Genomic DNA, 27,030 nt, shown 5'->3' on the forward strand with positions numbered 1-27,030 from the left:
GTAATGTTTGAGTCTTTTCAGCTAAACTTTGAATGACCTTGTACTTGGAAAATGTTTTTAAATCCTGTTTAGTCATTATGCTTGTTTAGCAGTTAATCCAAGTACATTGTTTTGCAAGTAAAGTTAGCTTCTTGTTGCCCATGTGTAATAGGGAACATATGGTCAAGGGGACAATGATAAAAGTATTAGGAAATAGATGAAAAGTTAAAAAAGATGGTCATTAAAAGGTGGGGATGTGGAAAAAGTGAAAGATACATATTAAATTGCAATGGGATAGCTTAAGGGAAAAGAAAAAAAAATATGTCCCTTAAAAAAAGGAAGGGTAAAATGTAAACACGTTACAATTATGGCAGGATGGTCATTATAGTTAAGTGAGCATGTAATAACACACAAAGATAAATAATTGAAGGTGTAAGATTCTAAAGAGAGACACAGTATTGATCATGTAGTTGCTGAATCTTACATCTACATATAACTGGACAGAGAATACCCAGATGTGGTCTCTCACCTTTACATTTACACCAATAATTCCACAGATAATAACTTCAGTCATAATAAAAATACTTTTATATGCAATTAATAATGTAAAGCATATTTTGGCTTTGAATAGTCACTTTCTTATTGAGCTCATTGTGCTGCAAAAAACAACTTGCAAAAGCAAAGGCGTCACCAAAGTCTTTTGTCAGGGCCATGGGAGGAAGGACTGGACATTTTAATGCATGTTCTAACTGTGATGGTGTTTAAACCTCCTTCACCTGTCTGCATGGTAAGAATTTTGTGTTTTGCCACAGTGGTGCATTCAGGGCAACTTTTCTGAAATCTGTGGAAACGTGACGACAGAGGGGAAAAGAAAGCACACTTCTTCGGTGTGAAAACAGTCCTAACGGCAAGGCACTGATACTGCTGAAATGCAATTCAGTTGGTGCTTTCACAGGCTAAAAAACGCCCCCAACTTCGGTTTCAACCTCTTTCTTCAGGTGTTTGGGAAAAGTTCTAGACTTTTTTTTTTTTTGTACTTTGTTCCTCATGGCCACTATAGGAAACACGCAAAGATTTGTCTTGGCAACACCGCTTAACCCTTTCTTTCCAAACGTGCTGCTACACACGAGCTCTGGATTTAAGACCGGGACGTGCACGCTCCCGAATAGTCCAAAAGATCCAGCAGCCCTCGCAGGGCTCCCCTCACTTCCAGCCGTAGGGGCCGAGACCCAACTCAAGCACTAAACCCGGACGATCTGCCTATGCGATACAAGCCCAGGTGCTCCCGCACCTCGGGAAGGGCAGGAACGTGTCGGACCCCACGTGTGAGGCAGCAGCCGCCGCACCGTGAGGGGAGAAGGGGGCTGGAGGAAGGGCGCTGCCCGCCGCCGGGTGCCAGCTCCTGTCAGCGGGCAGCGCGACGCCACCGCTCCCCGCCCCGCCCCGCGCGGCGCCCGTTGGCGCGGACAGCCGTTGGCACTAACGGCCGCCGCGGCGCGCTGCGCGGCTGACTGCGCAGGCGCGGCCGCCCCGCTCGGGCGGGCGAATTCAAACGCGCCCTGGCGCCCCGGCTCGTTGCCGGGGGGTAGCGGCTGCTCTGACGTCATCGCACCGCGTCCTCCTTCGCGCCGCTTCCCGGCGCTGGCGGCGAGCGGGGAGCAGCGGCGAGGAGCGGGGCGGTGGGGGGGGAGGTTGGAGGTTGGCAAAGTTTGACGCGCCCGCCCGCACCGCTCCCTCCCCTCCCCTCCCCTCCCCTCCCCTCCCATGGCCTCGGAGCACGCGGCCGCGTCGCGGGTGGCGCTGCTGGAGGACGAGCTGCGGGGGCTGGCGGAGGAGCTGAGCCGCTGCCAGGTGCGCCAGGGTGTGGCGGAGCGGGGAGCGCGGCGCGGAGCGGAGCGGAGCGGGTGGGACCCCCCTGGGGGCGCGGGTTCGAGACCCGGCGGCGGCGGCGAGAGGGAGCGGTGTGGGGAGGGGAGGGGAGGGAGCGCCCGGGGACAGCGCTGCTGCCGCTGCGGGGGGCCGCAGGGGGTCTGAGCTGTCCCTGCCGTTGTGACCGAGGGTGCCCGAGCAGCTCCTCAGGTGTTACTGAGAGTCAGGGATGGAGTTTGAAGAGTTCCGCTCCGACCGACACCGTTCAGGCGTGCTTTCGTCATTCCTCCCGGTCGCTGCTTGTGTGTGCTGCTTACTGCCTTTAAGGACGATGGTAGCTGGCTGTTTGGGGGAGGTGCTGTCATGGCAATCTGCTCCAGCGCTCTGCCACGCAAGTGGGTTAAGCCAAACAAATCTGGAAGAGGGGAAGGTGATGTCTCATGCTGCAGTTGCTTTCTGTCTCGCTCCCCCCGTGACAGCCCAAACAGTGCCGTTCTGCGTGGAGCGACTGCCCTGGTTAGGTCCGTGAAGGCCAGGGCACAGGTACGTGGTCATACCTGTGAGCAGAAAACACCGTGTCCACGTTGGAGTTGGTAGCTGTTTGTTGCTTCAGGCAGCATTGGTACACCTGCCAGCTGGTGCTGATTGTATTACAGGTCGAATCCAGACTTCTTGGAAAAACTTGTTGCATTGGAGCACTAAGAGGAGGGGGATCTGCCAATAAAAATCCCCTTTAGAAATACAGAACAACGGATGGTTTGGGGAGATCTTAAAAGTCCCACAGGAGAAGTTCAGAAAACTCTTTAATGATAACTGTTTCCCCTTCTCATCATGCAGATCTGCGGTATCAGATGACGTTTGGTGGAGGCGGAACAAAGACCCTCTGCTCATTTGCTAACTGAACATAAGCTATGTATTACTAAAACCTAGGAGCATAAAATGTTTAGGAGAACATTATAAATAAGAGGAACTTTGAAGGAAACAGTACAAATTTGAATTTCCAATCACTTTCACAATGTAACTTTATGTACACAAATTAAGTATCCGATTTCTCCTTTAGATTCATTCAATACATGTGCATTTCTACTTGTTCCTGGATTAGGTGAGACCACTCCAATCATCTTAAAGTTAACAAACAGAAGCAATTTTAAATGCATTTCCTTTATAGCCTCATGCATATTATCCTACTGTTCTTGTGTCTTCATCTTGTGTCAGTTTTCTGGAAGGGAAACAGGTGGAAAAAGAATACAGAAGTAGTTCCTGCATTTGAAGACAAAACACGGTCTGTGTTCAGTTATCTCTTCAGATCTAGGTTGAACCAAACCTGTACAATCCTTCTGATAGCAGTGGGTGCATGTCTTCAGCATTTATTTCAGGTTATTAATAAAATAAAAAGGGAAGTGAAGCACTAATATATAAGCAGATATTCTCGGAAAGCACTGCATTATAGACATCCATGTGCTTTACCACATTACTAATCCATCAGGAAATATAGGGAATATATAGGAAATATATATAGGAAATATATATGTTATATATATGTTAAGACCTATTTATGTGGTTTGTAAGGATAAGAAGAACAAAGAAAACAGTTTTTGTTCAATAAAAGAGGTGGTACCTAGTCAATTATGCAGCTTTTCCAAAGTAAGGTTTATCAAAAACTATAGGTCACTTTCAAAGTTAGGTGAAGTAACTCTGAATTTGGATGGGAACTATAACAGACTTGAGTAATATTTTTCAACTGGTTTAGCAGTCAACTAATAGTTGAAATATTCAAGAATGGTTGATCCATTTGAAGTTCTTATTTCATTACAAACATTGTGCAAAGACAGATCCTTTAAATCACAAATGTATACAGGCAATTGTTAATGTTGTGCTGTTCTAATTTCTTTACAGTTGTACAGGAAGTTGTTACTAACTGATCAATTCATTTATTGGAAATACATTTTTTTCTGCTGTGATTTACTTCCAGATGAAATTTAGGAAGATCTCCAGTGGTTCTTAAGTTCACCAAACACTTGTATGTTTTTCTAATCGGAGTCATGTAATTGTTTAAGTTGGAAGGGATCTCCTGAGATCATCTGTTCCAACCCACCCTACTCGAGCAGGGTCAGCCAAGCAGGTTACATGGAATAGTGTCCACTCAGGTCTTGAATATTTCCATGGATGGAGACTCTGCATGCTTGCAAGGGCAACCTGTGCCCAGATGTAAAGACTGCACAATAAAAAAGCATGTTTCAGTTTCCATCAGGATTTTTCTTGTCTTTGTTTTATTTTGCTGGGTAGGGTTATCTACCCAGCAAAAAAAAAAATAATTGGGGTTGTTTAGTCTAGAGGAGACTCAGAGAGCAACGAGGTCTCCCCTACAACTACCTGAAAGGAAGCTGTGGGGAGCTGGGGATTGGCTGCTTCTCTCAGGTAACTAGTGGTAAGACTAGAGAGAACAGCCTCAAGTTGTGCCAGAGGAGGTTTAGGTTGGAAATTAGGAGACGTTTCTTCTCAAAAGGACTAGTCAGGTGTTGGAAGGAGTTGCCCAGGGAGGTGGTGGAGTCACCGTTCCTGGGGGTGTTTAGGGAAAAGTTGGATGTGGTGCTTCGGGACATGGTTTAGTGGGTGACATTGGTGGTAGGGGGATGGTTGGACCAGATGATCTTGGAGGTCTTTTCCAACCCTGATGATTCCGTGATTTCGGAGACTACCTTAGCTGGCATTTTTGATAGAAGTGTTATGTAAATACCTGAAGAAAGACGTTAGTGAGAGTGTTAACTTTTATTCTAGCAACTGGATAAAACTACATAAGCTTTTTTCTTCTGTGTTTGTTACACTCACATACTTCTAACCTACCCTTCCAAAACAGACTTCCCAACTGAAATCTAGTTTGACCTTACTGATACTCAAAATATATCAGATCTAAAGTATTAGCCTTGTGTATTTGTTTAGACATTAGCCTTTAGGTGTCTGTGTATATATATATATGTATATATACACATACAATATGCATATGTGTGTATATATATATACATATATATATATTGCAAAGGAGAAAAAACAGTTTATCGAATAATCAAGGTTGAAAGTTTTCCTTAGTTCCAGGGTAGACTAAACAAGTTTTTAGGGAATGGAGAGCTGTGTATCCTACATCTGGATAAAATTTGCAAAGTTTCTTTTCTACTTCTCCGCACGTCCTTGGGCTGCTATATTTTCTGTCATATAAACCGCACTTCCAAAACCTCTGGGAACTGGAGTCCACTGATGATGACTACATACATGGAAGGCATTTGTGTCTAATACAACTCTTGAGTCTTAGTGCAAGTGTCGTGCATGCTGGTTGCATTCTGTCTAGCTGTAGTGCTCCAGGCTGCTGCCTCTCCTGCAACAGGGTCCTGGAGTAGCTGGCCCTTTCTCTCATCAGGTGTGGTGGCCCTTACCTTCTTTCTAGTGAGGGTTCTTTTTCCTCTTGACATCTTTTTGCCTTTTGAGGTAATGTTTTCTACCATGTAAAGGTACCTGCAGAGCCAAGTACGATGTTTTGAAAATTTCACTTTTTCCCCACCTTTCTTTTTCCCAAAGCTAAGATTCTCCTGGTAAGTCTAGAACTTGGCAGCTTTTGGCTTGCAGTATTTGGTGTTTTCTTTAGTGCTCCTAATGACGCTGGGAGCTTGAATCACAGTAAGTGGCTTCTTGAAGCTGACCACATGAGAAGACTTCAACAACCATTTTGTTCCATTCACTGTAAAAATTGATGTTGACTTGTAGCTCTGCAATGTAAATTGTAAATAAATAAATAAATAAATAAATCTGAGGCATGTTTGTCTCTGGTATTTTGCTGTTTGGGAAAATTCCAATTGCTGTGTCTGCAGTAGAGCATAATATAGTGATTTTAACGCTCATTTAATAAACAAGTCTTAACTTAAGTGCCCCTCTTCCCCTAATTTTACTTGAGAATAACTTGATAATGGAGTAATTTTCCTGAACACAATTGCAAAGGAAACAAGGATATTTTTCTTTGGGGCCTTGTTGTTCCAGTTCTGTGACTGGCTCAACATTGTTGGGGGACGATGGAATGGCAAAGGTCAAGCAGTAAGCTATAACACATCTGGTCTCTGTTACTGGCTTTAACTTCTGCAATCTATTTTAGGGTTTTATACTTCTGCCTACCACCTAAATATCTTGAGAGCCTTCCATGGAAAATCTTTAATAGCTATGTCCTTACTCCTCCCTGGAGTTCTTGGCTCTGCTTGGTGTTTAAAAGATCTGGCCTGTGTTCTCCCCCGCTCCTTTTCCCTTGTGATTCTGTATTTTATTTTTTTATTCTGGGCAGATGGAGGTGTTGTTTTCTGCAAGTGTAGTTGCTCGTGGTAATCAGGGTGGCTTATATGTGGTTTTTATTTTTTTTAAGGGGAGAAGCTGACTCTGTGAGCGGAGTTTCTGCTCCAAGAATATTTTTCTTTAGCTTTCATGTGCTGTCTCTTTAATCTTGTGAATCCATTAAAACAAACAAAAAGCCACACCTGGTGACTGTGTGTTAGAAACTGATTTATAGTGTTCACTGTAATTGATTTCTTGCAGTCATTTTTCTGTGGAAGCTGTTTCATTTGGTACAAAATAATATGCATTTGGAAAGCAGAAGTTCATCTTGGTACTCTTGCTGTCAGTCTCTTAACTGCTGAATTACATAGTCTTCAATGCACCCAATTCCCTAACCAAAAAGATAGAAAAGATTCATTAAAATATCACGTGGTGAAATTGAATCCTTCATTGAATCCTCACTTTCATTCAGTCTGATGGAGTGATTTGAGACTGAGCTTTTTGTATCCAGGCGTCTTCTGTTGCTGGAAACGAGTTGGAAGAAACAGGCATGTGCTGTGCCTTTTACTTATGCTGATAAATATTTAGTTATGGTGATAACTACATGACTGGAGCATTATTATCTTCATTTCATGTTTTCTAAAAAACCTTACCTATTATTAGTCTAAACAGCCAACTGCCTTCACCATTTTATTAACTGGAGCTTTGGCTACAAATGTAACACTGCAACTCATTCTGTTAAACTAAGGTGGGATTTTTCCTGCTTGTACTTCCCTTCCAACTCTGGTTCTGCAAAGAACCGAGAGTATCCTAACTGCCCTCTGAAGTTAACTGTGCTGATTTTAGGCACATCTCATTAATGCAAACTTCTATAGGTCGCATGCTTTTCCTAGCAACGATGGCTATAAAGCCCATGCTATATAGGAGTTAATGGGTGTATACAACTGTAACTAAGTAACAGGTCTCTCAAGCATGCAGCACTGCATGGTGTATACCCCTGACCATAATATTTGGTCAAAGAAACCATGCTGCAGTTTATGGTTTTCTGTTTTTGAAAGCAGAAACGTCTGCATTAGTCAGAAAGTTGGGAACTGGTCACTAATCTGTGGATGTGTGTTCTGCTGCAACTAGTTCTCAGGTAGAATTCCTACAGTTTCTGTCAAAAGGTGATAAATACAGATGAAGAAAAAAGTGATCTTCCTATAGTCGCTGTTTATGTTGCTTCTGTTCATCATCAAGGATTGAAAATACGTTTGTAGGAATGGGCTGCGAATATCCATAACCGTGGTGGGGTAGAAGGGGAATGAAGAAGGTGGGCTGGTAGTCTGTGGCTGGGGCGACAGCTGCTTCTAGTTTTGTTTTGTGTTTCTTGCTTCCTGCTTGTCCTGGAAAGCTGTGCACATACCTGCTCTGGTCTTCATGCCCTATTTTACACTGCTTGCAGAAAAAGAATAGTACTTCTGTGGACAGATGGACTGTCTTGTTTTGGTCACTTTGTGGGTCAGGGCAGGATGTAAAGTATTCTATTTGGTATTACTAGCATTAATCACAGATAGGATTGCTATAACAAACTTTTTTATTATAAAAAATATTCCATTACCTGGAAAAACAGATGCATTCTGTCCTTCTTGACCAATGTAATATCCAGGACACCCACTGAAAATTGAATGAAGCTATGATAACATTGATTTATAAACTTGTCTGGAGAACAAGTCCTACGAGGAGCGGCTGAGGGAGCTGGGCTTGTTCAGCCTGGAGAAGAGGAGGCTCAGGGGTGACCTTATCGCTCTTTACAGATACCTTAAAGGAGGCTGTAGAGAGGTGGGGGTTGGCCTATTCTCCCACGTGTCTGGTGACAGGACGAGGGGGAATGGGCTTAAGTTGAGCCAGGGGAGTTTTAGGTTAGATGTTAGGAAGAACTTCTTTACAGAAAGGGTTGTGAGGCATTGGAACAGGCTGCCCAGGGAAGTGGTGGAGTCACCATCCCTGGAAGTCTTCAAAAGACGCTTAGATGTAGAGCTTAGGGATATGGTTTAGTGGAGGGCTGTTAGCGTTAGGTTGGAGGTTGGACTCGATGACCTTGAGGTCTCTTCCAACCTAGAAAATTCTGTGATTCTGTGATTCTGTGATAAGCATTTTTTAACAAAATATTTACAAGTAAATGTGAAAAATGTATTTAATAGGTTAAAAAAAGAAATCCAAACATTGCATTTTCTGCATGAGTAGCTATTTTACATGCATGTTGATTGTACATGTTAAAAATCTTTTTAAGTCAATAGCTGTGAATTGGAGCTACTACTATAGAAGAAAAATGTGGTTCTTCCTTAGTGATTTGTTTTTATGTTGAGCTGTTTTTTCTTCTTCTGTCTTCGTAACCAAAACATAAGTGCTTGTGAACTACTAGTATGAGAATTTGAATGCATTAGTTTTTCTTCGGTATGAATTGTGATATCCATATACCACTGTTCCTTCAAAATGGGGCAAAGTGTTTCCATTCATTAAATACTTGTTTCTTTTATTAGTGATGAAGACAAGTCCACATATTTGTTGGTACAGTGGGATTCCACCTGTTTAGTGCTTTGTGCTTTTTTATTATTATTAGTATTATTATTTTATTTTATACCCTTATATTTTGCCATAAGGAGTCTAAATCATGTGAGTGTGATCAGTACAGGTGCTGTTAATTAAGACCTTACTCTTTATGTATTGTACACAGTGAAATAACATTGTTGAATAGCAAAGTTGGTTTACTCTTTTTGTTTTCTTCTGCTTTTATTTTTCACAAATTTTAGCTAACAGGAGTGAAATCAATGTATTTTGTCTTTCCTTCTGAAAAAATACGGGCTACTGGAATTCTGTGAAGGTGAACTAAGAGTGAGATTTGTTAAAAATACTTATTTTGACATTCACTTATCTGTTTACAGCATATCTGTGTTATATAAATATTTCAACTTTCCCCTAGAGATAGTGGGAAACAAAAATTTGTGTAGAGTTAGGCATAAGTGGAAAGATACCTTTTATGGGAACAACAAAAATGTGCTGTTTCTCAGTAAAGAAATTAATGTCTTACATGAAGATAAGTAGACTCTGGCTTGTAATTTTTCTAACTGCGTTGAGAGTAATTCTAGAACATACCGAAATTTCTACATGTACCAAATTGCATGGATTTACAGATTCAGTGTTCTGTTTTTTCCCATCAAAATGTATTTTGGTTCAGAAGGGTTTGCTGTTTTTAAGGATTGACTTCAGGTAATCTTGTTTTTCTTTATTACTATTGAGCATGCACTTCTTCAATGATTTCATTTGCTGTTTAACTCATAACTTACAAGATGTGCAAATGTCATTCTTCTATTTGTCCTCAATTTCAGAGGCACTTTTATGGAAAGCACTATGAAGTTTGGTAAGTCAGACTTAATATACACAAATGCGTGGTCATATTGTCTGTAAAATTAAACTACTCATGGATTCCCATATTCTGAAATGCATTGAAACTCTCAAAGGCGTTATGATTGTATTAATCCAGACCATTGTATTTAAGTAAACACTAACTCTGAAGCCCATGCTGAAACTTCGAGATTATTCTCGGCTTTCAAATCCACAACTGAACTCTTAGAATAACACTTATAACTCTAGCAATTAAAGAAAAAGGTTTTGTGCAAAATTTGTCTTGTTCTGTGCATCTTCACTCAGATTCACTGCTGGACCCCTGAGGTGGTTTTACCCAGCTGGGCAGCTGAGCTCCACCATTCTCACACTCCCCCTCCTCAGAAGAAGAGGGAGAGAAGAAATTACGCTGGAATGGAAATAAGGCTCACGGGTTGAGATAAGGATGATTTAATTAACGAGAAAAGAAAGAGGGGGGAAAAAAACAAGTAAAGGCCATGTGGAAATTCAGATAAAGGAAAAAAAAAATCTCTACTTCCCTTCAAAGAGCAATGTTTGGCCACGTCCCTGGAAGCAGGGCCTCAATACGTGTAGTGGGCATTTGAGAGGACAGATGTCTTCATAACGAGAGCCCCCTCCTATCCTTCCCCTCCCCCACCTTTCATTGCTGAACGTGACACCACATGGTGCGGAATATCCCTTTGGTGGGTTTAGGTCAGCTGCCCTGGTGATGTTTCTTCCTCATCTCCTACCCAGCCCCAGCCTGCTGGCTCTTGGGGGCTTTGGAGGTAGTCTTGGTGCTGTGCTAGCACTGCTCAGCAACAGACCCGACACCTGTGTGATACCAGTGCTATTCTAGCTACAAGCACAACACACAGCATGTATTACATGAGGCACTGCAGGGAAAGGTAACTCCATCCCAGAGCCAGTGCAACCTCATACTCATCAGTGACCAAGAGATGCCTGGAAACACGAAGGTTAAAGGCAGCCTTGGCTTCAGTGACCATGAGACGGTGGAGTGCAGGATCCTTTGGGCAGTAAGTAAGGTGAAAAGCAAGCTCACAGCCCTAGACTTCAGCAGAACAGACTTTGGCCTCTTTAAATTTCTTCTTGAAAGAGTCTTGTGGTATCAGGCCCTGGAGGGAAGAGAGGCCTGAAAAGCTGGTTAATATTCCAGGATCTCCTCCTCCAGGCTCAAGAAAGGTCAATCCCAACAAATAGGAAGTCAAACAAAAAATGTCAGGAGGCCTGCATGGATGAACAAGGAGCTCCTGGCCAAACTTCAAAAAAGAAACATGATACAAACAGAAAAAAAGAAGCATTCAGAGGGTAGAGGCAAGAGTGGATAACATAGGAGGAATACAGACAATGTTGTCCTAGTATCCAGGCTTAAAATTACAAAAGCTAAAGCCTGGATGGAATTGAATCTGGCCAGAGATGTCAAGGACAAGGCCTTCTATAATCATATCAGTGATAAAAGGAAGGCAGGGAAAATTTGGGCCCAATGCTGCATGGTATGGGAGACTGGTTACACAGCACAGTGGAAAGGCCCAGGTACTCAATGCCTTCTTTGCCTCAGTCTTTGCTAGCAAGACTGTCCTTCAGGAATCGCAGGTCCCAGAGACAGGGAAAGACTGCAGCAAGGAAGATGTACCTTTGGTGGAGGAGGATCTGGTCAGGGAATGTTCAGGCAAACTGAACATGCTTCAGTCCTTGGGCCCTGAATGGATACACAGAATGGAGTGCTGAGGGAGCTGTCAGATGTCATTGAGAGGCCACTGTCTGTAGTCTGTAAGCTTGAGAAATGTCTGCCAGGAACCTCATGACATTCAACAAGGGGAAGAAGTGCAGAGTCCTTTGTCTGCAGAACAGCTGCCCCAGGCACCAGCACATGCCGGGGGTCACCCAGCTGGAAACTGCTCTGCAGAAAGGGACCTGCCGGTCTTGTTGGAAGCTAACCAGGCCTTGAGCCAGCAACATGTCCTTGTGGCAAAAATGGTGAAGGGTATCCTCGGCTGCATGAGGGGAAGTACAATCAGCATGTGAAGGGAAGTGATCCTTTCCCTTGGTTCAGTACTGGTTACGCTACACCTGGAGCTCTGGGTCCAGTTCTGGGCTCCCCAGCACAAGAGAGGCCTGGAGCTATCAGAGAGAGTCCAACAAAAAGCAACAACAGTGATCATTGGAGTGGAGCTGATCTCACACAAGGAAAGGCTGGGAGAGCTGGGAGTCTTCAGCCTGGAGAAGAGAAGGCTTGGCGTGGGGGGGATCTCATCACTGCCGATAAATACCTGAAGGGAGGGTGCAGACAGGACAGAGCCAGGCTCCTTTTTGTGGTGCCCAGTCCCGGGACTGGAGGCAGTGGGCACCAATGGAATCACAGGAGGCTCTGTCTGAACATCAGGAAGTGCTTTTCCACTGTGCAGGTAACTGAGCACTGGCACAGGTTGCCCAGAGAGGCTGTGGTTTCCTTTTCCTTGCAGATAGGCAAAAGCCATCTGGATGTGGTCCTGGGTGAGTGGCTCCTGCTTGAGCAGGGGAGTTTGGGCCAGATGACCTCCAGAAGCCCCTTCCTACCTACATAGTGATTCTATGAAGTTTCCAATACTGAGTACTCAGAAGAAAGCAACTGTTAGGGTAAAGCCTGTACCAGTGAATGAAGGCTTGCGGAATATCCTGACTGTGTAGTCTGTCCTAAAAATAGCAAAGAAAGTTACTTTCTTTTAGGTACTTGGGGAAGGTGGCATTGTGTGTTACGGGCCCATGTCTATCAGTTAACTTATTTCTATTGTTTAACTTATGTTGATTTCTGTACAGTCCTACTGTCGTGGTACTGAAGTGATTTGTGATGCTACTTCACTGACTGTGCCGTGTCAGACCAGGAAGTATCTTATTTCTTGTCACATGGTTATAAAATGAGTACAATATTTATGTCAACAATGTGTAATAAAATTATTCAGTTAAGTATGTTGCTGTCTTGTCACTGATGGACTAATCTGAAGAGTCCATTTATGAAATCATGTAATGACAGATAGCATCTTTTAGTGAGTGATGTGAAGTACCATTGCCTAGACCACTATTGCTACTTCAGCATTGTAACACAATAATACATCAACAAATTAATGCAAGAGAGAAAACTCAAGTTTGCTTTCAACAGAGTTCCGAGTAAGGACGAAATCTCTTTGTGTGCATGTTTAGGTGTATGCACATAAAAAAGTGGTATTCCATCTTTTCCTATTTTTGTTTCAAAGGCATTTTCTTTGTTGCCAAAACTATTAACAGGGAGAAGAAACAATTATTTAAATAGAAACATAGTTAATCTCTTTTTCTAATGCAATAAAATTACTTGTTGGTTTTATACCCCTTCTGGTTTAAGAAGATTACATTAAGGAATTGGGGATGAAGGTGGACGGAGATACACTTATTTGCTGGTGGCATCTGTTTTGAAGCTGTCCATCTGGTCAGGTCCCATGCAGTTGTCTTACGGCTCTATTGGGCAGTTAGCTGTGGCAGTTACTGTGTGTGAGTGACTCTTGTGAACCTGAAAATAACCTCATGTTCTCTTTGCAGCCCAGTGTGTATAGGGCACTATGATTTCTTGTGAGGTAATGGTCAGTCTTATCTTGTAGTCACTTTTTTAGATTTTTGAAAAGCTTAGCACCTCAAAGATCAGACTTCATAAAGCATAAGAGTGTTCTGTGCTATATGACCACTCAGGAAGACTGGGTGGGTTGTAGAGAAAATACCTCATATTTATTAATGAGTACATGACTGGAACACGACAGTCTTCACCAAGAAATACTGACAGGATAGTATCAACTCCGTTCACGCTGGCAGCATATTAGCAGTGTATATTCAAAAGTGACATGAAACATCATGAAGAAAGTCTGTCACTTGCATGTAAAATGTATACATCAGCTTGATTAAAGGCCTGAGAAGAAGCATACTAGATGCTAGGAGAGTCCAAAACATACTAACGGTGTTCTTGCATGTGTTTCAATGCTTACACCAGACACGTTATTTCATGCTTTTTCAGTCTTTGTGAAATGTAATCTGATACTTGCTCAGTCCTGTGTGCTACTTTGCATTTACGTATGGATTCTTTCTTCCAGCATGATGGTGATGTAAATTTCACTCAGTAGAGAAATACTCACTTCATAATACGGAAAACTGTCAATGTCTGGTATTGTAGAGTTCTTAATACAAATTACAGTAAACCAATAGCTCCCTCTGTCCTCCCAGCTGTTTCATTTCCCCTTTTGGGGGTATCCACAGGTATTTCCTGTTTAAAATTTTAAATGAGAGTTTGTGTCCTTTTCTAGCAATTGTTCCAGGGAGTAGTTTTTTTTTTTTTTTTCCTTTTTTTTTCCCTTTTTTTTTGGGGTTGTGGTGATTGTTCTGTTGAATGGGTATTCTACCTCTGATTTCAGAAGGTGGTGTTTTGTTTAGTAAATTATCATTTGTAATGCTTTAAAAATTTAGGGTATGGTATGAGCCCTTCTAATAGTTAACAGACTTTGAAATAAAGTAAAAGACCAGAAGGAATGCTGCTGACTCCGAACTGTAGCTGAGATGCTTGATGTGTGATTTACACTAAAGGAGTTTTTTCAGTTTATCCTTCTCAACACAATTTACTATAGACATGTAAACAAAAACGAAACCTATATTTAACACCCAAATTCATGAATGAATTGTTCCTGTGAGCAGAAAGATATTTTTTATGTTTTTGTCATTTTCACTGCTAAATTAAAAGTTTTTTTCTATCAGAATTCAGTAGCATTGCTTTAAAAGAATGTCAGCTAATTCTCCTTGATGAAGAGGTGTAAAAATACTAAAAATTTTCTAAATATGGTAACTCGCTTTTTAGTTTCCTGTAGACAAATAACTGTGTGCAATATTTAAACAGTTTTACATACTTTTGATATCAGATGTCCAGAGCAATATTTATGCTTGGATTTCTCTTCCAAGAAGGAAGGAAACTGATTGCATTGAAATTAGTATATTTGTCTTGCTCTGCTTGTAAGCTTAAGCGATGCTGTGTTTTGTGACTTAAGCTAATGTTTAATAAATTCATGATTTTACTTGCAAGCAAGTACTTAAGCTCTGGCTAGTCATACCATATAATCTTTGTCTGTGACTCGTCTTACGGTTGTCCCACCTTCTGAACTTCTTGTTCAAAATCAGTTACAAAAATCAAGTTTGCTTTGCAAAGAGCAGGTTCAAGACCTAAGTTATTGTTTATTTCTGTATGTCTTTCAATATGATGATTGACTACTTTCACTGTAGACTGAGGGAAAAACCCTCTTTTGTATGCAGTATACTTAATTTTTTGCTCTGTAATTCTCTAATTCTAGCATCCGTACCTGATCATGGGATAAGCGTCTTTATCTGACATCGGTTGTGTTGTGGATAATCTTAGTTTTAATGAGTAATTTGCAGTAACTTTCAAATGACATCTGTATTCTGCGTTTGTATATAAGTTCTCAGCTGTTCAAGGTACACTCTCTCTGACCTCTTGAGCCGCTAATGTACACTTGAGTAAGTTGAACGTTCCTTGGGTAGGCTGAAGATTGATATATCCCAGGCCTTGACAGCTGTAGTGTTTTTCTGTGCCAACTTCAGACTGTCTAAGCAGCCCTTTTTCAGAAGAAATTGTTTGGCTCCCAAGACCATTCAGGGAACAGCCTTACCAAGTCCATTAATTGTGCCAAGATCTTAAAAAGACTATTTAAACTTCTTTCCATCTTAAAACTGTAATAATTTTTGGCTAATGCTCATATTCTGTTGTACGAAATACATATACGTACTTGAAGATTTAGATGAAACAATTTTACCTCTAAAAATGTTTGACGTGTTAAAGTGAAGTAAGTCACATTTAGTGGTAACTTATTAATAGCATTACATTCTCCTAATGTTTAACTGTGATAATGAGAAATTTAATATGCCTCCATGTTAAATTTCTTTCTAGTCATTGAGGTTCATAGATTTTAACTGCAGATGGTGTTTTATTTTGTTATTGGTAATATGTATTTGAAGGCACAGCTAAATATTTTGTCCTTGCTCTATTGGCAGAAAGGCCAGTTAGGAGAAAATTACTGTCTTTTCTGTGCATTTACAGAAATACTAACATGCAGGAAAATACATTTGTTCATTTAGGTCAGAATATTTGATGATATATTTACCACATTACAGTTTTAAATACCAGTTCTTGCCATCAGAAATAACATTTATTAACATGGTGTCATGGTGTTGCTCTGCAGTTGCAGAAATTTGTGTGATTTTATCCTATTCACAGGCAGGCCACCTGGAAAGGCTTTTTTTTTTTTTTTAATTGGGCACTACTTATCCTGTTCTGTTCAGCTGTTTCTTTGAAGTTTACTTTGTGTATACTATTCAGATTCAATAAACCTTTACTGTGAGCTTTTTTTTTTTTTTCCTTCTATTTAAGTTATGGTGGCTTTTTTATTCCTGCTTCATTTACTGTTCTTTCAGCACAGACAAAAATGTGGCAGAACTTAGAAGTAGCAATTTCACCAACATGAGTAAAACTTGGAGCCCATCTGCAACTATTTCACAGACTACTTTCAAAGCTGTCCAAGGAAGAGAAAATGATTTGAGGTTAATCTGAACTGCTTATATAATCAAAAAAAGATCAATCATACAAGTCTGTCTGTGTTCATCTCTTTGAAACTTCATTATTCTGAATGCTATCAAAAGGCTAGTATTTGTTTGTGTTGCAGCAAAGTGTAGGTAGGAATAAGGTTGCCAGAGACTGAATACATGTTGGATGTACAGCAGAAATCAGAGGAAGGTTGTGAGAAATTCCCTCTCCTGGTACTGTACATATATACTTCTTACATATTCACTAGAAACAGTTCAGTATATATATTGTAGTTCTCACTTGTGTGCAATGGGGGAATGGTGCATTTAGAAGGATGTGACTGGAAGTGACACGTTGGTCTTTTGTCATCTTGTGTGGCACTGTGCAGCTCCCCAGCCTGAGGTCTGGAGATTGTAGGAACCTCCAGGACAGCACAAAGGGCAGTCTCTCCTGCTTGTGATGGGTCTCATGGTGCTGGATAATGCTTCCTGGAGTCTTTCAGAAGCCTGAGTCTCTCAGCTCTTCTAATAAATAAATGAACAGAAAACTCAACAGCAACTTCTGTGCTGTTGTATGCAGGACAGTAAAGGCAAAAGCTAAGGAAGACTGGTGGTAAGTAAATCCAGTTTCTTAAAAAAGCAGACAAAACTAGACTGAACAAAAAGCCTATGAGCTGGTAAATTAGCATCAGTAATTTTGTTTGACTCCAGGTTTTTGAACATTTATGGTGGAATACTATTTGTACTTCTCCGTGCTGTAATGATGTCATGACCCTTAGACTAATTTTTTAGTCATTTTAAGTAGTTAAGTGCAAAGGTACACACTGAATCATGCATGAAAGATATAAAAAAAAAAACACGTTCTTTTATCAGTTTAGCCCTGCTCTTCATATTGCTGATAAACTGAGATTTGAATTAAAATTATTTTGAAATTATAGTTAGTTTATTAGATATAGAAGTTTATTCCTACGTTGTGGTTCAAAAATTTCTTTATAGTTGAACTGATGCCATTTAGAGTGTAATAACTGCTGACTTACTTAGTGTCCTCCTAAATCATTTAAAAGAAATCACATTTCCATTGCTGTTATTTAGTGAGTTTTTGTTTGGCTTTGTGTGCTTTCTTTGATGGGCCCCTGAAAGAAGTACAAAACGTTTTTAGACATCCAGAATGCACAGAATCCATGTTTTTTATGGATCCTAATGCTTTTTGGAAGCCTGCAGCAATTTTTCCAAACCTGAGAAACATTTTTATTTTTCATCTTGCTTCTGCCTGTGAGGTTGTAGAAAACCAGAACATTCTAGAGAAAATCCATGCTGTTTGGATATTAAATAGGCCAAGTGGCCTCAGCGCAGCGATCCGAAGGCTGCACCCAGGTGCATGCAGATAGGTCATGCAGAATCTGCAATCTACACACACTGTGACTTTTTAGGTGACATAAGGCATTTACAAGACTTCCCATTCTGTTTTTTTTTTGAGGAAACAGGAAAAAAATCTAGAACTTATATAGACTTTAGACTGGGTAGATAGAAATCCAGGATTGTAGCATAAGGTGATAGCTCTCATTGAGAGGGTGTGTTGTTTGTTTTCAAAAAAGAGGTGGAGAACCATATTTGTGGCCTGATTTGAGTAACCTAATTAATATGATACCATTTGAGTTCTTATTTATATGACACAGGCCTAGTTTGGGTGTTATCTTTTTGCAAAAAGCAAATGCGGTCATCTACTGTAATGCACCATAATCCTGTTAGTTATCTGTTTGCTTGCGTGCAACAGTCACTGGACAGTCATTATACTGCTAACCTAATTTGTTAGAGTACAGTGATGTCTCTTTCAACGGCTTTAAAAGAGTAGTTTGTGCCCCAATTCTCTCTACATGAAATTTTTGTTACCATTGTGCTTTTGTTTGCAATTACCAGAAATGAAGTCTCCCCATCAACACTTCAAAAGTTGTGTGCATCTTACAATGGTAGATAAAACCAGAGGAATTTAACATAAGACAAACTCTTTTTTTTCTTCATGCTGTAATCCAGTTTGTGTGTAAGCTGGTAATAACTTGAAATTGTAGTATCTTTATGGCCAGAGTCTTTCTTTTATTTACTTACTAACACAATCAGATGCCTAGTCTGATTTGTAGTTTGTATTAGCAATGCATTCTTAAAATAGGTGGGTGAGATTTTCTGGGTTTATAGCAATGCGTTATTAAGGCATCAAATTTTCATAAAGTTTTCTTTCCTGTGCTGTTGAAGAAGTTGGTGGTATTTAAAGATTTCAATGCATGTCAACTAGGAACGACAGTATTCAAAAGAATAAGATATTTCTGAAAAAAAAAAGTCAACACAAAAAGTCAACTTGCTGCCCTCAGGATCCTAAACTGCACTATTTCAAGGTCACTGGAGCCAAGGCTGCCCTTGAGTTTCACATTCTCCACCAGTCCTTCCTTGGTGGAGAGAACAAGGTCTAGCACTGCACCCCTCCTTGTTGAGAAGGAAGTGGTCACTAATGCATTCCAAGAACCTACTGAGTTGCCTTTGCCCTGCTGTGCTGTCCCTCCAACAGATACTGCAGCGGTTGAAGTCCCTCATGAGGACCAGGGCTGGTGAACATGAGGCTGCTTCAGTCTGTGGAAGGCCTCAGCTGCTTGGTCTTCCTGATCAGGTGGCCTGTAGCAGACCCCCACTACAATGTCACCTGTCCCTTCCCTCCCTTTAATCCTGACCCATGGGCTCTGTCAGCTCCTCACCCATCCCCAGGCAGAGCTCAGTGTTCTCCAGCTGCTCCTCATCTCCCCTGCCTGTCCTTCCTAAGGAACCCATATCCCTCCATTCCAACACTCCAGTCATGGGAGCCGTCCCACCACATCTCCATGATGCCAATAAGATCGTAGTCCTGCAGGTTTGCACACATCTCTAACTCTTCTTTATGCCCCATGCTACAGGTGTTATCATAAAGACATTTGACATTTGAGATGTGCCCCCAGTGAACTCCTTCGTGCTGCCCTTCAGGTGCTCTCCTGCTGACCCGTGACCCTTCTTCAGGTTCTGGGCACCTATCACTGATACTGGTGTCCAGCTGGGAGAAGCGGGGTGGATTGAGGTTCTCGTCCCCCCACAACTCTAGTTTAAAGTACTCCTCACCAGCTTGGCAAGCCAGTGACTGAAGATGCTCTTCCCCTCCTAGGACAAATGGACCCCATCAGCCACCATCAGACCAGGTTCTCAAAGTGAGTCCCATGGACTAAGTAGACAAACCCCTATCTGCACCAGCCCTGTAACCATCTGTTGATTTGCCAGATTTAACTGGCCCTTTCAATCCCCTTCCCTTTGACCAGGATGAAAAAAACTACCTGTTCCCAGGAGTCCTTTACTGCTGCTCCCAGGTGGCTATATCTATTTTTATAACCATAAAAAATGAGAAGCTGGGTAAAGAGGAAATTAAGTGGGAAACCCATAAAGAAGCCAAATGGTGTAGATTAAGATAGGAACTTAGGTCTTCTATTTCAGATCTTAGTCAGGGTTAAAACAAATTTGTTCAGAGGGAAAATGCTGTGTTGGTTATCTAGCTGACATTAGTGAGCTTCTGGTTAACAAATGAAATCTGTGATATCCAAGGATATTGTTAGGTTCTGGAAGCTTGGAAGAAAAAGGAAGCAGAGATATTGATAGCCACAATAGTGGTGATTTTCCTTTTAGGTCATATATTGTCCTCATGCACATGCTCTTTAAGATTCAGAAATAGCAAAAGTAGCCTAAGCTGCACCTTTCAGGTGTTTCCCCGTTTCCCTGTGATTTTTACCTAGCTGGAAATATGATTGTTTTGCTATATTAATTTCTAATTTAACGTTAGGCTGTGGTTAGTAGGCTTGTTCTTAGCATATGTACATAAATCATGGAATAGACTATGCTTTCTTATTTTTTTTCAGCAAAATTTTCTTCAATGTTCTGCTGATCTGTTGTAATATTTTTATATAATTAACACATTATGATTTTAGTATCTAACATAACTACATGACTATCACTGCTTCCAGTAATACTACTGTGTTGGAATAAAAATACACCGGTGCAAAATAACATCTTTTGTGTAGTAGAACATTCAAATCCAGAAAAGCTTTTAGCAGAGATTTAACTTTCACAAACTTTCTGAAGTGTATTTAAAACAAAACACAACAGCAAAATTGTTTTCTTGTTCTCATCTGAGATTTTTTTCAGAAGCTTTAAAATGATACAGGATAGCTGAGTGGATGTGAGACAGATACACGGCCTGTTTTCAAATAAAATCTTAGAGCTGCAAATGGTAAAACCTGAAGCAAGTATTCCAAGCTCAATTTTTATTAATAGAAATTAGAAGTACTAGGGACTGATGCAGCAAAATGCAGCCTTGTCTGAATGATGTTGATTTTTGCTGCCTTATTTGCATACTCTTGCATAGTTGATTGTAGATCTTGGTCTTCCTTCAAAAATTCTGTGTGGTTAAATTTCTGTTTGTTCAAGAGAACTCTTTACTATGTTGTTATTTCATGAGAAAGTGAATACCTTGTAATTAATTCTCACTAAAACAGTATTTATTTATTTATTTATCTTTTTTTTTTTTTTAATAATCATGTTCTGAATATTCGTGGAATATCTTTTTTTTTGTTTATAAAAGCTTTAGCATAACACTTAAAATATTTTTGTCTTTTTTTCTTGTTTTTAAGGCTGATAAAGAATTTGTGTGGTCTCTGTGGAAACGTCTTCAACTGTCAAGTCCAGATTTAACACAAGCTGTCAGCTTGGTTGTGCAAAGGTGAGTTTGAAGATTTAGCATCATATTTTAAAAAACAAACAAAAGTGCTGATACCACACTTTTCATCTTTTTAATTGGGAATAATGCAGGATTCTAATAATGTATTACAAAAAATCCATTGTTAAATTTTGTCAAGAGTTTATAGAGTATTTTGCAGATTTCCTTTTTGGTTTAAGTTGAAATGTATTTTCAAGTCTGTTTTTACTGCTTTACTGTGCTGCAATTGAATTCAATTCTTATTTTATAAATGTAGTGCATGTTTGGATTTTCTGTTGAAATAGCAAAAGGAGGTAAATGACATTTTCTGGTGTCATACATAGTTAGATGACAGTTAAATGTGCAAATTATGTTTATTTGCTTTCTCAAGGAAGCGAAAAGCTAAGGCACGATAAAAGAAGAGATGACCATGCAATTTAAGTAATACTCCTCTGAGGATGCTAATGATGAGGATTTCCTCATATTACCTACCTCCTAGCATCTGACCGCTATAAATGTTAATTAATCATCACAGTGTATGATTGATTGTTTTAGAATGCTAATATTTACAAATTCATAACTTTTGTAGGCCAAAGATAAGAAAAATGTGAACTAGTTGGTAATGTGGCTATCAAAATTCAATCACTTGATTCTCTTACGGTCAAAAGATTTGTCTGTTCCGTGTCTCAGGATGCCACAAGATTCCTCTTATAAAATTAAACATTTTTTTTAAACTTCTTTACAATAAATCATTATGTTCTTTAGCAGGGAGTGCTTTTACTATAGTGTTGTCTCTCCTGTTCATCCTCTGCATTGCAAAAATAATGAAAATTTTGTTTAAAACATAGTATGACCAGAGCTAATTTTAATAAATATTAGCTAACTAGATCTAAGAGTTGTTGATATCCAGAGGAAGAAACTGATCGTTCAAGCATGTGTGGCTTATGTTAAAACAGCTTGTACCTAAGAATTCAGATGCCATGACCAGAAATGAATCAAGAATGGCTTGGGTTGGAAGGGACCTTAAAACTCATCTAGTTCCAACCCACCTGCCATGGGCAGGGACACCTCCCACTAGATCAAGTTGCTTAGGGTCTAACCTGCTCTTGACAACACCTTCAGGGATGGGGCATCCACAACCTGTCTGGGTGACTTGTTCCAGTCTCTCATCACCCTCTGAGTGAAGAATTTCCTCCTAACCTCTAATCTGAATCTCCCCTATTTTAGTTTTAAACCATTCTCCCTTCTCCTGTCATTATCTACCTGAGTAAAGAGTCCTTCTCCATCTTTTTTTTTTTTTTAAGACTACTTTAATTATTGAAAGGTCACAATGAAGTCTCCCCGGAGCCCACTTATATCATGGCTGATCATCCCCAGATCTTTTAGCCTTTCTTCACAGGAGAGGTGCTCCAGCCCTCTGGACCTGCTCTAACAGCCCCACATCATTCTGGTGCTGGGGGCCCAGACCTGGACACACCACTCCAGGTGGGGCCTCACAAGGGCAGAGCAGAAGGGGACAATCCCCTCCCTCCACCTGCTGCCCACCCCTCTGCTGATGCAGTCGAGGATGCAGTTGGCCTTCTGGGCTGCAAGCACGCACTGCTGGCTCATGTCGAGCTTTTTCTCCACCAGAGCCCCAAAGTCCTTCTCTGCAGGGCTGCTCTCAGTGAGCTCTTCTGCCAGTCTGTGCTCATGCCCTGACCCATGTCCAGACTTGTTGAACCTCCTGAGGTTCACATGGACCCGCATCTTCAGCCTGTCTAGGTGTATAAGTTTGTGTATATAGGCATATTTTGTATGCCTTCTCTTTCAGAAGAACATACTACTGCTTTAGAACACCTCTTGTGAACTCAAGGCTATGTATCTATATTGTATATTTCTCCTGTTTCTCAGAGTTATGGAATTAAGAGGGAAGAAATTGCTTTCCCAGCATCTTTTTAGGTGTTATCTTTACCCTAGAGAATCTTGGAATAGGTTTGTATAAAACCTATTCAGTATACAGGAGTTTTATTAATCATGACTTGAACTTTGGGGTTGCTTTGATTTGACAGATGGAGCAGTAGTGTGTATTTTTCTCTTTAATTGATGTAGCTTCATCTCTTTTTCCTGAGAAAGGTTTAATTGCCTCTTTGGAAATAATTTCTAGCCCACTTTTCCTGTGAATCTTCTGCACAACCAAATTACAGCCCTATATATTCTCCAATTTCTCTAGCTGTAGCTTTCAGTAATCTTTTCCAAAGTAGTGTCTGTTTCATGACTTTACCTTTTTGCACTCCTTTCACAAAAGTTTTTTCTCATTTGCCACTTTATAGCAGTAAATACAATTATTGATATCACAACAGTGTCAGTTTATCTCAATTCAGATATGTTGATTAGGTATTCTTGTAATTTGCAACTTAGCACTGTTGCTGGCCAGAAAATTGTAGGATGGGTGAGTTTTTGGCTTAGTTAATGTAGCAAAGATACTTGGATTTAAAGGGGAGAGGTGGGATTGTTCTATGTAGTAGTAATTTATATCTGATTAGAAAAAAGAAAAAAGCCGAACTCTTCTTAGAGACTTCTCTCCTTTCTCAGCTGTAATAGGAACATTGACCCTGTTGATAACATTTTCCAAGTTGATAACGTTCTCCATCTTTGCTTTAACTACTAAGTGATTTTGGAATAGATACAAACAGAATGGAATGGATGAATGAACTTTTGTTGTCTCTGCTTGGGACAGTGTGACATGGGTGCCTCAAATGTTTGTGTAGCTTTATTTTCAATGTGTTCTACTAAAAAATCCATCACCAGTAAGCTTTCTGTGCTCACCTTCATTACAGACTGTCTGAGAAAAGAAGCCAGCTACCTATTGGAATAAAACTGTATCTAAGAAGGTGTAGTCTTTCTGTACCCCAGATCTTGTATATAATGAACCAGTCAATATTGCCCAATAAAAAAACAGCCAGATTTTCTTTAGGAGATTACAATATCAGAAATAAAAAGATGGAAGTGTGAAAGGACAAAATGTTCCCTTACATCCTTGTATACCACGGGTGCATAAAAAGAAGACAAAAGAAGTATGTATTAGAAATAGAGTGGGCAATACTAGCTACACAGTCAGGTAATTTATATTTGTAACATTGAAGTATTTGTTATAGTATCTTTTTCTCTAATAAATCAGGAAAAAAAAAAGGCATAATTTGGAGGATGTAGAAGGGAATTAACAGTAGGTTTCTATTATTTGTCTGCTATTTTGAAGTGCTTTCATGGTCCCAAAATAGAAGTTCACCTGCCCTAAAATTGTAAAAATGTAAGTGGTGCCTTTTTATGGCTGTGCTCTTGATTCCTATAATACACCAATGATATTTTACTTTTCAGCAGTCTTTGCAGTTCTTGCTGCATAACTGTAACTACATTCCCATTTTAATATTCAGATATAAACAAAAAAATATCTTTACTGTGCAAATGAGAAATGCCTTTGGGATATGTAAAAGCCTCCAGGTATTTTCAAACAAGCCATTGTAAAAAGTACATCTCATGTTAGTATACTTTCCAGCTACTTTAAATACTATTGATCTCCAGTGTTATGTAAAGAGCATGCTATTTCTAGTTCACTGCCTTTGGAAACATTCTTTTTTTTTTTTTTTTGATGATGAATTAAAAAAAAAGGTCTTAGAATGCTTAGAATGTACCTTTTACAGGTAAATTCACATGTAAACTCAGAGTCAAGGTTCAGATCACAGTATCAAAGGTTCTGAAACCTTTTGGAAACTTTCAGAGCGCTCCTTAGGACTTCTACAGTACATGAAATCTTGCCAGGTCAACAGATTCTGATCTTCCTTTAGGGGTTTCTAGCTGACTCCGTTCCTTTCTTCTGAAAAAGAGGGTGTAGCAGGGTCCATTACTTATCAAACTATGGCAGTGATACAAGACCTTGTGGAGATATAGCTGGAAATTGTATTATGCTAGGTGATATCCTTCTAAATAGGTATACATGGAAAACTTTCCTTAAATTTATTTTTCCCCAACTAAATTCCATGTGTGCTGTCTTGAAAGATTTAGCAAAGAGTGGGAATTAATTTATCATTTGGGGCCACTCTGAGAAACAGTCCCAACCTAACAGTAGTGCCAGTAGATGAGAGAGTTGTGTTGCTCTTGCTGAGGAGTTAATTCTTTCTAAAGGTGTGCAGATAGAAGAAAACAGGCCTAAAGAGCAAGTCATCAAATAAACAAAAAATTTTGGGGAAGATTATTGTAAGAAGTTAAGCTACATTTTGCTGCATCTTGTGGATAACAAATTGTTGAAAAAACATGAGGTTGGTATAGATTCCTCACTGACTGAAGATGTGCAGATGCACTTAAAATGACAAGTACTTTTTATGGAAAAGGATAAGTGAATGCTTTGTATGTATGAGCAATATAGATTGATGCTAATTGAAAAAATAATTAAAAAAAATGTAACTTGCTTTTTTTGAAGGGATGATAAATAGCTTGCAGAAGTTTACTTAAACCACTTACCATTTTACTCCTGTGCAAATTACTGGGAAACAGTATGACAGAACTAGGAAGTAAACAAAATCTAAAGCATTTTTAAAGGCGATTACCATTTTGTCACTCTGAGTTTAAAATGAAGTGGACTCCCTTGTTATTATCACTCAATAAAGTAGATGGAATAATAGAGCATAAGGGTACAACCTTTCTATCTAAGGTCAAATAATTGAGATTGTCTACAGTTGATGAAAGTTTAATATCCTGTTTCATTAAAAATTCTCAGAACATTGAACATAAGTCAACATTCCATGGAGAAGAAAGTATTATGCAGCTTGCATGTGTGCATATCTGCATATCGGAGCACAAAATATTGACATGATAATTGCAGTCAAGCCTGATTGAACAGTGGCCTCTGGGAATTCAGCTGGTGTTGTACCAACTGGATGGCTGCTCAGGACACAGTTTGAAATGCAAGGTGCAAGTTAGCACTTTATTCAGCACAGGCAGGCATCATTTAAAAATCCTTGGGGGAAACCCTGGTGATGTGCAGATGTTAAAGCAGTCTGTTCTGAAGTGCTGATATTTTAAACACTGTAAGAGAGTTGTGTATTTTAGATGAAAAATGTTTGCAAAATTATTAGGGAAAATGTCACTTTATTTTCTTTACTACTCTAGTGTAAAAATACATTTAGTATTTTATGTGCATTGCTTAAAATAAGAAACAGGAATAAATCATCTACCAAACTAAGTTAGAAATAGAAGAAAAATTATATTTCTATAATGATGCTTTTCTATTTGTTATACATGCTGGTATACATGATCTGGTAATAAATATAGTTCTATAAATAATTTACTAAAGAAACAACTTCATTTTACAATTTTTTTTTTGTAACCAGACCTTATGTTATTTCTGTTAAGAAACAAGGATAGACTTACTCAGTTTTGATACAGAAAATATTTGCTGTCTCAGAGGAGTGCAATATCTATGCCATCAGTTTAAGTATTTGTTTTTACTCTGTGCAGTCCAAATCTTTTAAAAATACGATTTGTAATTATTAGAAGGAGAAGGAAAAAAATGAACTAATAATTGTGTGCCATATAAAATGCATTATGAAGTATAAGCATCTTCTAGGATTGGAGGTGAGAATAAACTGTACGGGTAAATGAGGACTGTTTACTTCTTTTTTTTTTATCACAATAGGTGCACAGAAACAGGGCTCTAGTTGAAAGATAAAGGCATATGCACTGTTTCTGCTAAACACTAACTGTACAGCCACAGGGATTAATGTAAATTACAATATTGGTGTCATACTTATACATTATTATACATTGACTGTATAATGTACGACTTTGCACATGGGCTATTCATTGTCTATGTAGTAACAACACTGAATGTATGCACTTGTGTAAAGTATATATGCAAAGCAGTTGGAAGTGTGAAGACCAGGAGGGATGACAGTTACATTAAATGGTGCATCGCAGAAGTTGACTATAACTTTTTTAAAAATAAGCATATGTTTAGAAGTGTATATATTGTATATAATATATATAATTTATATACATATATAATACATATATGTATTATATGTATACATATATAATACATACATATATGTATTATATTATATATATGTATGTATTATATAGGTAAAATACATATACTA

At 39.6% G+C, this 27,030-nt stretch overlaps 1 protein-coding gene across 7 annotated transcripts in view; it reads left to right on the forward strand.

Annotated features, from left to right (window-relative positions):
- The first annotated feature begins 1,633 nt into the window (after nucleotides 1-1,633).
- The window catches only part of CNTLN (centlein), a 202,876-nt gene continuing 177,479 nt past the window's right edge, over nucleotides 1,634-27,030 (forward strand). For 2 of the 7 annotated variants that reach the window (XM_084504846.1, XM_084504849.1), the window contains exons 1-2: nucleotides 1,634-1,830; nucleotides 20,832-20,920. In XM_084504846.1, the coding sequence (XP_084360972.1) occupies nucleotides 1,744-1,830; nucleotides 20,832-20,920 (176 nt within the window). In that variant the 5' untranslated portion in view covers nucleotides 1,634-1,743. Of the gene's footprint in view, nucleotides 1,831-2,024; nucleotides 2,392-20,831; nucleotides 20,921-27,030 lie in introns of those variants that run through there. The other 5 variants (XM_084504850.1, XM_084504848.1, XM_084504845.1 and 2 more) reach the window with 4 other exon arrangements.

The sequence above is a fragment of the Aythya ferina genome, assembly GCF_964211825.1.
Source record: "Aythya ferina genome assembly, chromosome: Z".
In the NCBI taxonomy this organism is placed as follows: domain Eukaryota; kingdom Metazoa; phylum Chordata; class Aves; order Anseriformes; family Anatidae; genus Aythya; species Aythya ferina.